General features: G+C 41.0%; 1 protein-coding gene across 12 annotated transcripts in view; it reads left to right on the forward strand.

Annotated features, from left to right (window-relative positions):
* Positions 1–13016, forward strand: part of EYA4 (EYA transcriptional coactivator and phosphatase 4) — a 301887-nt gene that overhangs the window by 225776 nt on the left and 63095 nt on the right. For 9 of the 12 annotated variants that reach the window (XM_075597352.1, XM_075597353.1, XM_075597350.1 and 6 more), the window contains 5 exons: positions 845–987; positions 1087–1230; positions 1702–1781; positions 3174–3357; positions 10372–10508. In XM_075597352.1, the coding sequence (XP_075453467.1) occupies positions 845–987; positions 1087–1230; positions 1702–1781; positions 3174–3357; positions 10372–10508 (688 nt within the window). The remainder of the gene's footprint in view (positions 1–844; positions 988–1086; positions 1231–1701; positions 1782–3173; positions 3358–10371; positions 10509–13016) is intronic. The other 3 variants (XM_075597355.1, XM_075597361.1, XM_075597354.1) reach the window with 1 other exon arrangement.

A 13016-nucleotide genomic window follows, 5' to 3' on the forward strand; every position in this document is an offset into this window, starting at 1 on the left:
ATAGACCCAATTTTTACAGATGAATCCATATTTTGATTCTCTACAAGTCGTGATGCTTTTTGTTAATTTCCAACCGAAACGTTTAGTGGTGATGATCCCCCCCCCAACAGGTCAGGTTTTCAGGATATCCCTGCTTCAGCACAGGTGGCTCAATCATAGGCTGATCTGTTGAGGGGGGCTTGAGGATTAGAGTTGATCACCCCTGCTATACATCATCTCTCAAGAACATATTCTCTTCAGATGGCTTCTTGAAAATAAGTCTTCTGGGTCATAAAATCTTAGCTTGCTGGTTAAATAATAAGTATCACCTTCTGCAAATAAATGTGTTTCCAGGAGAAACAAATGGTCTACTACAATAGAACTGCCTACTACAATATATACTGTAGTTGGTAAATAGAAAATGTGATCAGAACTAACCACATGGATGTGGTGAAGAAATACTGTATCTAGGATGTTTTATGTATTAACTTCCTTTATGTATAAATTATTTGTATTATGTGCTTTTTGCATTTATTTTTCAGATTTGAAAGAGCGGTTGGTATGTTCACTAAAATTTTATAGCTATTATCAATTATTAAATGCCCTTCAGCTGAAAGACCAATAATAGTTATGTTGCTTATTAGCATTACAAACACCAAACAGGAATCAAGTTGGATAGGAAAGGACATGGACCAGATTTACTCAAAGTTGCTACACAATACTATAGCTTAGCACTGATTAGTGAATCTGGGCCATATTCCATTTATTTGAATTGTCCACCACCTGACACTCATTTTTCCATTGTACTCATTCCACATTGTTCCTTTTGTAGCCCGACTGATGTTAATTTGTTCTTAATGTTTAGACCCTATCCACACATTCTTTCAACACCATCAGCTCAGACCATGTCGGCATATGCTGGTCAGACTCAGTACTCTGCCATGCAGCAACCAACGGTTTATACAGCTTACTCACAAACAGGACAACCTTACAGTTTACCAACGTATGGTATGTTACCTCTTCCTAATACTACTAGTTTTCATTGCTTTGGCTGTAATTGTCCAGGAATGCTTTAAATAATTTGTTTCCAATGTATTTCTTGTGCAGATTTAGGTGTAATGTTGCCAGGCATCAAGACGGAAAGTGGACTTCCACAAACACAGTCACCGTTACAGAGTGGATGCCTTAGCTACAGCCCAGGATTTTCAACGCCACAGCCAGGCCAAACCCCATACTCCTACCAAATGCCAGGTACCCAAATGATTGAATGCTTATACAAGGAGTATTGAAAGAAGGACATTTGAAGAGAGTTTGCTAGTATACTGTAGTAGTTAAAATGTTGATGGTACATGGTAAAGTATGTGACCAAACCTAACTTTGTTTTTGTGTAGCAGATACTGTGACGATGATAAAAGCTAATTTCACTGACCTAGTTCCCTTTCCTGTCTTCCGGTTGGGGTAAATCGAAGTACTAGAAAAGTAGTCTTGTGAATTTGGCATAAATTTGTTTTTTGTAAAATGTGCTGTATTTATATTAGTTTCTTAAGGACTGTGCAATTATCTAGCATAAACACATGTGAAAAACTAGCACAGTAATGTTATTTGTACAACGTATTAACATCCAGCAATAAGTAACAGAAAATATTGCCATATATAGAGTGCAAGCATTAACAAAAGATTGAAAGCATATGCTAATTGTTTGCTACATTTGTTTCTCTGCAGGTTCTAGTTTTACTCCATCAGCTAGTATTTATGCGAATAACTCAGTCTCCAATTCAACTAACTTTAGTAGTCCTCAACAGGTAAGACAACGTCCTGTGCTTTACAGCGTGTGACATACAGTATGCACAGTAGTAGACATTGCACCAGTTAATGCTAACGAGGCGTTACGCTCATGCCAACGTGATATTTAACGCCTCCTTGACATGTACGCCTTTGAAAACAATGCATCTAGTAATTAACATTCAATAAAAATTAGTCATCATTTGTCACTTTCCCAGTTTCAGAGAAATTAAAAGCAATAAGATGAAATTCATCACTTGGGATGATACCTCGGGATGATACATTTGCCAATTGATAATTATGGTCGAGCTAAAGAAAATTGTTTGACAGCCAGTATGAATGGGATGTCAGTAGTGGCTACAATTACCTGGTCAGCTGGAGTATTGGGGAGGATTCACCTACAGTCCATTAGTCCTTGCAAATATTTGACATTTTATAGGGGAATGATGCTCGTCTTTTATTTTTAGCTACTCTGAAATGGTAGTGTGGTCTTCTCCATATAAATTGCACTTCATAGTTAGTTAATAATGTGTTTCAATGTGGCTACTGTAGGTCGTTTTGATCCAAACTTCTAACTATTTAAGCAATGGGCTGCTATGCTACTGGTATATGTCCCATACGCTTAAAAAAAATTAAATAACTATGAACAGGTAAACGATTTTGTGGTTAATATTAACATTTGTCATCTATTAAATACTAACTACACACCAAAGTATGACAGTTCTTGACAAAACCCTGTATGCATAAAGGTATACTGTCATGAAGGTGGGTCCTCCAAAATAGCGAGAGAGAATCTTGATATACTGTATTGCTTGGTTTATCACAATACCATTTAGAAATAATGTATTCTCTTTAAGATCATGGCTAAGGTGGTCTTTATATTGGCCCTTATATTTTTAGTTCTAAATTCAGTTCTCATTTTCCGTACATATTTCCTTACCATGCTTGTCGTCACTTACATTCCTTTTAAGCCGATGTGTAATATTTCTGTCTAGTTAAGGGTCTAATTTACTTCTATTTGGAAAATCTTAGGGAGATTTCACTAACAAACCTCCAAGCTGCTAATTTGACACGTAGCTGAAAACGTACATAAAAATGTTTTAAAGAAGAAAATGGCAGCACTATACCTTTTTATTTTTTAATCTCAGTTGAGCCCCCGGGTGAACATGTATTTCAGCAATTGGTTGTAATGATACGTTCTATATTAAAAGCAGTGCCTTAAACATGACTAAGACTTTAATACATTTTGTAAGCTATTTTCTTTGGTTGAATGTTAACTAAATATTACATCTACCTGAAGTAACTGGATATGGACTGCTACCTAGTGTTAAGTGCTAATTAATCCTTTCCCCTGCCAAACCTCAAATAATAATTTCCCTACTTCACTTAATATATTGCTCCTACTGTTCCAGGATTATCCCTCTTACACAGCTTTTGGCCAAAACCAATATGCACAGTATTACTCAGCATCAACATATGGAGCGTACATGACCCCAAATAACACTGCAGATGGCACCTCATCGTCATCGTCAACGTATCAGTTACAAGAATCTCTGCCAGGTCTGACTAGCCAACCAGGTACAGATCTTCATTCAGGTAAAATATTGTTGTAATCTTTTATGACTTTTTTTTTATTATAGTCTCCACTAAAGGGCTGATTCTACTGTATATGAGCTGATGCTACCGATCTGCATGTTTGTGGCCAAAAATTCCCCTTATCAGCTGCTTCTGCACATATACAATCAGTCCCAAGTTTCTACCTTGATTTTTTTGTGTTTTGCGCCTTAAGATGTTTCCTAACACTTTGTTTCCATCGCTATGGACAAACATCATTTATATTATCAATATATAGTCTTGGGGTGTGTCTTAGCAAATGTAGCATTTCAATTGCATGTTTTAGTACAGTTGTAGATTCCTGTTAGTGCCAGGACTAGGTCGTTTTCTCTCACTTTGATCAAGATATTTAACAACTGGAAATAAAAGACAGATTCATACATACTACACTCAGGGTCGTACTCTAGGTTTCAAGGCAAATGCTGTGCAACTAAGGAGAAAAATCCTATTTAAATATATAGATTGTGTTCTTTATTACAGCTGGAGCTATGGTTTTGCCCCCTAATTGCACATATTTTGTCTGGAAATATATTCCCTTCTTCTCCCATTACACAGACATTATTTTCTAAATCAGAGAGGAATTGAATCACCCCAGGAACCCCAGGGTTCAGCAGATATCCCTGGGGTAGAAAAAAACCCTGAAGGTGAACTGAAGCAATTATTTTCTCATTATGAACTGTTAAGCCCGCTCATTCTTCTTTCTGACTATAACAGTTTATCGTTGTTTTTTGACCTTATTCTATATAGTTTGATGCAGCCAGTTTCCAATCCCTATTGCAGTCATTGGCGATTGTCACCCAAAAATGTCCCAAATAGCAGCTTCAGACTATATAGAATTACCCCCTTTGTCTCTCTGTCAACCTTGCTTAATTTACATTATATTGCAAGATATTGGATACTGCATTTCCTTCCTCTCATCACCCCATTGTGAGGGAACTCTCTAATGAGGTCACAATATATTTAATTTATCCACAGTGCACTGAGACATACAGTGACCTTATATTTACTCCTGCTGCCTTTGTACAGTACTGTATATTGCCAACAATTGTACGTTTTTTCAGGGCAGAAATTGCCGTCTCATAATTCGTACTTTTATGTCTGTTGTTCTCATTCCATTATTTTAATGTATTCCTGTATTGTTTCAAACATATACACATAAATAGTTGATTCAAATTAGATTAAATACAAGTACAATAATTACACTTATTGGCTTTTAGATATACAACGTGTAGCTTTCTATCCTAATCAGGTTTAAATTGACTTGGATTGAAATCATTTTCTATGTATACAATTTTCTATTCAGCACATGTCTACCCAAACAGTACTAATACTAATACAGCAATTTGAAAACACAACTGTAAGAAATCAATTCAACTAAACAAAACCAGAAAAAAAAAATTAAAGCTTTAATTCATCCATTGATACTGTAATGCTCCTTTAAACTCATCTTTCCCTGAAGAAGTTAATATGAAGGGACATGTAGAGAACCAGACAGTTAAAACTACAGTTGTTCGAAAACCACGCACTGCTGACTCCTGCACTTCTAAAATAGACACATACCTTGCGTTCAGCAGGACAGCTGCTCGTTCCGAATTAGAGATTAGCCTAATGAAATAAATTTGGTTCTGAAGGTAGAAATAGTGAAGTGAAGGGCAGAGCAGTTAAGGGTCCCTTACAAAGTACTTGGGCAAAACCCCAAAGCTGCTAGCACTAATTAGGCTGAAGATTGATATTCATCTTTCAGTTATGTAACTGATTCACAGAACAATTTTGTAACTCCATATTCCCTACTTTTCTTTTGACATGCTGCAGACCCATAACATGTACAGTAACAGAAAGGTGCTTCTAACAGAAAGGTGCTTCTGGAACTGTTACCCTACCATCTTTGAAGAAATGCATTTTGGTACCATCAACCATGAACACAACATATTTGATTTGTAATTATATCTGGAAGCTGTTAAAATAGGAATAGGATTGTGAATACAGTACAGATGGGACATTTTGAAACAATGTCGCAGATACAGATCAACAGCCCCTCCACAAAAGATTCAGCCAGAGTGATTCATTTAAATATACTTGCACTTCTAGGGCTGCCATTTTCTTACCAATGGGAATCTAGTATTTATGAGATTCACTGCTGGCAAACCCCCAGGAAATTAAAATGCCCATAACTATTGTCAAGTTAGGAAATAAAAGAAATATTGTATTCCCCCATTTACTGATTGTCATGGCCAGAACGAATTTGTTGCTTACCAGGACTTTCGCTTCTGGTGGTAGGACAAGATCAATGTAGTCTCATTGATTAAGAATGTAAAGTAGATGAACAAAGGCAGTGCACTGCCAACAAAAACAGAGGAGGCTAATGGTAGCAAAAAAAACTAGTTTATTTAAATAAAAGGATCAAGCATGACCCCTGGAGCACCCAGAAACCGCACACCTACGCATTTCGGGCCGTGCGCCCTTTATCAAGGTGATAAAGGGTGCACGGCCCGAAACGCGTAGGTGTGCGGTTTCTGGGTCCAGGGGTCATGCTTGATCCTTTTATTTAAATAAACTAGGTTTTTTTGCTACCATTAGCCTCCTCCGTTTTTGCTGGCAGTGCACTGCCTTTGTTCATCTACTTTACCTTCTCTGTTTGGTGGATTGCACGCTTTTCAAGATACCTGATGGGACTGCTCCTCTGGAATTAAGAAGTGAGTGTTTTTTATATACTATGCCTAGTTATTATGGTTGGGACAATCTCTGTCCTGTTCATTGTGCTGGTTAGCACTAGGTACTAGTCCCTTGCCCTATAAGGGTATGTTTTCATTGCTCACCATCATATAGGAGTGTCCCCTACTGAATAATCATTACAAAATTATGGGGACTCATATACTTTGATGCACCGGTTACCCACACTTTTGCATTTCATTGATTAAGAACCGTTTAGTGAATACAGGCCAAAGTATGTAACACAGTCGAACCGATTTAGAGTTGACTAATGACAGTAGAGTTTTTTCACAACCATTGCCATTTGGCAACTTTCGGCTCACTCGGCTGCCTGAGCTCACTACTCTCTCCTCTCCAATCTCCTGCACCTCAGCTCCTCCCCTTGGGACTTACGTCACTCCCAAGATGGCCACTGGGAATTCCAAAACTCAATCCTGATTCGCTGAATCACTGTACGCGTCATCAGTGCTAATTAGAAGTCCCTGAGGAAGTGAGACATCTTTACGAAACGCATAGGCTAATCCAGCGAATCAGTGTTGAGTTTGGGAATCCCAGATGGCCATCTTTTGAGTGACATCATCCCCAATGGGAAGCTCTGAGGTGCAGGAGATTGGAGAAGAGAGCACCGGAAGCGAAGGCAGCCGAGTGAGACATTGACACGCAGTCTAGGTGTGCACGGCTGCATCCTAGAGGTCCATGAGGTGATTCTTGATAGACCTGTCCGGGTTATACGTGCTTATTGCAGTAAGCACAAATGTGAGAGCAATTGTTCGTTATTTTTTCTTGTTCTATTTTTGTGGAATACATCGTATACACTAGGAGAGTTGTCTCTGTGTGCTCTTCTATTTTTTGCAAAAAGGTTGGGGATATCTCTGTGAAGAAAGCAGCGACCAGGACTTCTCTTGTATTTAAGATTGTTTCCTATTGATACTGGACTGATTATTTTTGGGCTTATCCTATATGTCTCAATACCTGATTTACTAGTGGTTTTAATTTTTCTACTTTGTTTTTAGGTTTTACTTGTTCCAGTATCGATATTTGGTTGAGCGCTTATTGGATTCTAGTACATATATATAGAAATATTTAAAATCAAGTATAAACCAACCTCACACTGATGAGACCCATCAAGGTTGAAACATGTCTGTGAGTGGTTTGACTTGCTTTGCTAGTCCCAGGCTGTCCTTAAAAGCTGTGTGAACGGCGGTGCATCAGCTTAAATGGGCTCCATGTGAATGGATATTCCAGGCAAAAGGTGACACATTGTGTGCTCATTTGCATGTAATTTCCCAGAATCCCTTGCTGCAGTGGGAGCACTGTATGCTAGGTGATAATGGTTTAAAGGCAGGGTTGCAGACCTGTCTAAGACATGTGAATGTGCTCACAAGTGATATTCTTTATTGGCTATATATATATAGTTGAAGCAGAGGGCCTCCGGAGCTGACTAATTTCAGCTCTGGAGACCCCCTGATTCCAGAGATAATTCCCTGCGAATTAGGTGCCAGTATCTGCTTTCCTCAGCAAGTAGGGTTCACTATATGTCTGCTGGTCAGATATTTCCTGGCCTGTGGGCCAATGGGAAGCAGTGATGTCATCAGTATGGCTTCCTATTGGCCCAGGTGACGCGGGAGTTTCAAACCTGAAAGCCCTGCTTGTTGAGCCAGAGCAGCTACCGGTACCAACTTCGGAAGTAAGTATCTCCGGAAGTATGGGGTCCCCGGAGCTGAAAATAATGATGTGCAGCTTCAGAGACCCCCTTATTCAATTCTATATTAAAAATAAAACATAAAAAGTTACAAAAAAATAGCGATCTAGGATTTCTCATTTAAATAGCACCTGTCTTGTTTTACCGTCTAGTTTAAGTTTAGATTAACAGCTATTTTTAACATAACCCCGTCTTAATAATCCATCTGTAGGGACTAGGCGCTAATCAGACTACATTATAAGAACACAGCATTTCCAAAAAAAAATTCATGTCCACCTGGCAATGCTTGATACCCTTCAGAATAGACCAACACCCCAGATAAGAATGGAAAATATTTATAGGACTACAGATAATACTGTATATGGCATGACTGACGATAGCGTACTCCAAAGGTGCCACCTGACACCTCACATCATCATTTAAATTTTGGAGCTTGTTTAGGCTGATCTAGAGCCTAAAATACACATTATAACATCTATCCTTTCAATAACCAAACTATGGCAGTATTGCATTTTTGCTCTACATTTTAGTTTCAGCGAACAGTAGCTATTTCTGCTAGCATTTCCCAATGTGCTTTTTTCCAATTTTTTGAAGCAGATATTGAGGGCATTGCTCTATACAATAAAAAGATTAATCCAATTCCCACAAGATCAATAGGCTATTACTGGCGCCAAACACATTTTTTACCAGTTAGCTGACTTTCACAATGTTTTGGGAGCTGTGGATTGCACCCACATATCTCTAGAACCTTCACAGACGGATGAGTTCATGTGAAGAAAAAAAGAAACTACCATATTATAAATGTCCAGCTCATTTGTGATTCATCACGTCTGATGACAAATCTGGTTGCTAAATAGTAATACCCTGGCAGCACCCATGACGTACGATTGCGAAAGACGTTAAAATGATCCATATCCAATGGAGTAAATCTAAAACCTCATTATCATATTTTAGGACAGCTGCTAACAACTCTCAAGTGACTAACTCCAGAAATAGCTATGGCACGGCATTAACATTTTAATGCCACCTCTGTTTTTGTGATTACTTCTAAACTCTGAATCAAGCCCTCAGTATACACTTTCTAACATGTTCTCAAATATGTGAGAATGAAAGAATTGCCCAGACAAATGGCATTTGCTCAAGCAAAGTCCTGCAGTCAAACCTTTAACCCTGGCAGTAAATTTGGTGTAGTGAATAGGGCCCGCATGCATAGAGATGGGGGTTACTGTATGTATCAAAGTCTCCTTGCTGCTTAACTGGGGAAGTGGGCATAACATGCAGTGCTCTATATAAAATAAAATAAATGACAACACAAGCTTGTTGCCATATTGCTTTTGGAAGGGAAAAACTAATGTTTTGTATCTTAGAAACACAATAATCAATTTCCTTAAATTAAATGTTACATTTTCATATACAGTGCAGTATAGCATAAGAAAACATACGTTTGATAACAGAAAGGGAAAATACACGATCCTTTCTCTAATAACATTTCCTATTTTTTACTGTTTTACCATCATAAATACATTTCTCTCCTTTCTCTGCAAAGGTATTGTGAAAAGCAGTGCTTTTACAACGGGGGAATGGTATAGAACAGCCGCCTTCACTATAGTGCCCTTTTGGCTTGTAATGATTTGATTTTTTTCCAACAGCCCAAGAAGCAGATGTGGTGAAGTGTGATAAGTATAAGTTTGAACAGAATAAAATAAAAAATAAAAAAGATGCTAGAAGTGGTCAAAAGGATTGTAAAATTCTTGGAGCCTTGATTATATGAAAGGAAATGGATTTACAGTATGGACAGCTGGGGAATGCAAAAGGGGAGATTGTGCCACTCAGGAAAAAAAAATGTTTATTGTGAATTTGTAAAGTCAGTGGGTATATACTGTACTTACTAGCAAACAAAAAGTAATTAAGTATATATATGAACACATTGCTCATGGTTCCCCCCCCCCCCAATTGTATACATACGAATGGACTTATTTGTTTTTCCCACATGCCATTTTAAATGTTAAATAGGGATTTGCATGTACAGTAACAACGTCATTTTTCTTTTTAAATAGGATGCTGCACAATGTTTCCACCATGTTCACTGGGGCATCTGTAACGTTTACTGTGCAGCTGTAAAGCAGTTTCAGACTGCACAGCAGGGCCAACATTGCATTTTTATTATGAGAGAAAACATGTATAAATAATGCAATCTTGTAATTTATTCCCAGAACACAGTGGATTGTAAATCTGTAATTTATAGTGTCTGGTGGGTTTTGATTAGCACCATCATGCCTATTTGGTGCAATAACTAGTGCCTGAGATACACCAGTTCTTATTCTAATGGACAAATGGGAATGTATTTGATGTAATAACCTATCATATGGGAAGAGCAAATGACAGGAGATCACTTTGACTGTGTTTACTGATATAATAGTAAAAATTACAAAATAACCTCTAAATCAAGACATGTTCATTACACTTCCTCAAAATAGCAGTGATTTATATTGTTAAAGGTAAATATGTAGACTAATCACCAACCCTGTGAAGATTTAGCAGCCAATGCCACAGTTCTTGTGTTTAATATCTGGTTGTATTTACAGGGGATTTTGACACAGTGCAGAGCCCTTCAACACCTATCAAAGATCTTGATGACAGAACGTGTAGGAGTGCTGGGTCAAAGTCACGGGGAAGAGGCAGAAAGAATAATCCATCACCTCTGCCCGATAGTGATTTGGAGGTAAGGGCCTGATTAATTCATTTATAATTATTATTTTGTTCTATGAAGCTATGAAAAATAGGAGCAGTGATGTGTGCAAAAGGTCAGCAAATACCTGTCCCTGATTCAGGAAAATTGCTAAAGTTTACAATGTGAAAATTGAGAACTGGACAGTTTCCCAGGCTGCACTATTGCATATGGACCTACACTTGTTATTGAGTAGTTTGCTTTTGCAGTAGATTTTGAAGGCAGCTACTACTGTCGCGGCCCCTTTTATTCTGCAACATCTCCGAATTTTTTCGGGATATTTTCCGAATGCCACGCACTTCACCGCACTTCACCGCGTTCATGCCGTATTCATACCGCATTCACGTTCATGCATTCAATATTACGATTGCGTCACAATACCGGAGCATATTCCGGAAAAAAAAAAAATACTGCATCTGCCCGCGGTAATCAGAGTTGCGCCGATACGGCCGCATTAGAATAAAGGCGGCCGCCACTGTATATGCATCCTCGGTGCTGTAGTGCCGGGTATACGCCATATACCCTCTGTTATTTTCTAATCCTTAGGGTATACGCTCTTCTTTACAGTAAAGCAGAGGGTATACCCAAGTGTTTCCCAAAAGGGGCTCCGCGGCACCCTCAGGTTCTGTGAGAAGATCAAAAAGCAGAATTTCCCCAATCTCCCAGAGCAGGGAGAAAGCAATGCAGTTGCTAGGGAGCTAGGCCGTTTCATCCATCCTGATTGGCTGCTGCTAGGTAATGCAGTCGGCCGTGGATATTCACAGTCGAGTGTAAATAGCCGCTTGGCTATTTGCACTCGAATGTAAATAAAAATTTTAAAAAAGTCATCCGAGCCAAGAATTGAACCCTGGTTCACTCAGTTCTTACCTGCTGATGCTTTTTAGTGAATAAAGGCATTTAAGATAGACAAAGGTAAACAGAGATGTGAAGGGGGGGTAAAACAGAGAGATGTGAACGGGGGGGGGGAAACGAAGTGGTGGTGTGGGAGGGGGGCAAATGGAGTGGTGGTGTGGGGGGGGCAAATAGAGTGGTGGTGTGGGGGGGGCAAACGGAGTGGTGGTGTGGGGGGGCAAACGAAGTGGTGGTGTGGGGGCAAACAAAGTGGTGTGTGGGGGCGCTCTCTCCCTCCCACCCGCGCTCTCTCCCTCCCCCCCACGCTCTCTCCCTCCCCCCCACGCTCTCTCCCTCCCCACTCTCTCCCTCCCCGCGCTCTCCCTCCCCGCTCTCTCCCTCCCCCTCCCCGCGCTCTCCCTCCCCCTCCCCTCTCTATCTCCCGACCCTCCCCTCTCTCCCCCCTTGCTTTCTCTCTCCCCCTTCCCTCCTCTCTTCCCCCTTCTCTTCTTTTCCTCTCTCTCTCCCCCTTCTCTCCTTTCCCCTCTCTCTCCCCCTTCCCTCCTCTCTCTCTCCCCTTCCCTCCTCTCTCTCTCTCCCCCTTCTCTCCTTTCCCCTCTCTCTCCCCTTTCCCCTCTCTCCCCCCTTCTCCCCTTTCCCCCTCTCTCTCCCCCTTCTCTCCTTTCCCCTCTCTGTCCCCCCTTCTCTTCTTTCCCCTCTCTCCCCCCTTCTCTCCTTTCCCCTCTCTCCCCCTTCTCTCCTGTCCCTCTCTCCCCCTTCTCTCCTGTCCCCTCTCTCCCCCTTCTCTCCTGTCCCCTCTCTCCCCTTCTCTCCTTTCCCCTCTCTAACCCCTTCTCTCCTTTCCCCTATCTTCCCCTTCTCTCCTTTCCCCTCTCTCCCCCTTCTCTTTCTCCCCCCCATCCCCCACCACTCCGTCTGTTTGCCCCCCCACCACCAGCCTGTTTGCCCCCCCCCCACCAACAGTCCATTTGCCCCCGCCCACCACCACTCTGTTTGTCCCCCCCACACCACCACTCCGTTTACCGCCCCCCCCCACCACCACTCTGTTTGCCCCCCCCCCACACCACCACTCCATTTGCCCCCCCCCCACACACCACCACTATGTTTGTCCCCCCCACACCACCACTCCGTTTACCCCCCCACACCACCACTTTGTTTGCCCCCCCACACCACCACTTTGTTTGACCCCCCACACCACCACTTTGTTTGCCCCCTCACACCACCACTTCGTTTGCCCCCCCACACCACCACTTCGTTTGCCCCCCCACACCACCACTCCGTATGCCCCCCCCCCGTTCACATCTCTCTGTTTGACCCCCCTTCACATCTCTGTCTACCTTTGTCTACCTTAAATGCCTTTATTCACTAAATAGCATCAGCAGGTATTATAGCTGAATGGTATTGCTCTGGCCCATGAACTGAGTGAACCAGGGTTCAATTCTTGGCTCAGATGATTTTTAATTTTTTTTATTTACACTCGAGTGCGAATAGCCAAGCGGCTATTTACACTCGACTGTGAATATCCACTGCCAATGCAGTCAATCAGGAGGTGTTGTCTGGAGCCTGGGGTGTGGCCAAGCAGAGGAGGAAGTAGCATGGACAGGAGAGAGGTGAGGTTTGGTGCTTGTCTGTCTGTCCTGTGTGTATTTG

Source organism: Ascaphus truei, chromosome 4 (assembly GCF_040206685.1).
Source record: "Ascaphus truei isolate aAscTru1 chromosome 4, aAscTru1.hap1, whole genome shotgun sequence".
Lineage (NCBI taxonomy): Eukaryota > Metazoa > Chordata > Amphibia > Anura > Ascaphidae > Ascaphus > Ascaphus truei.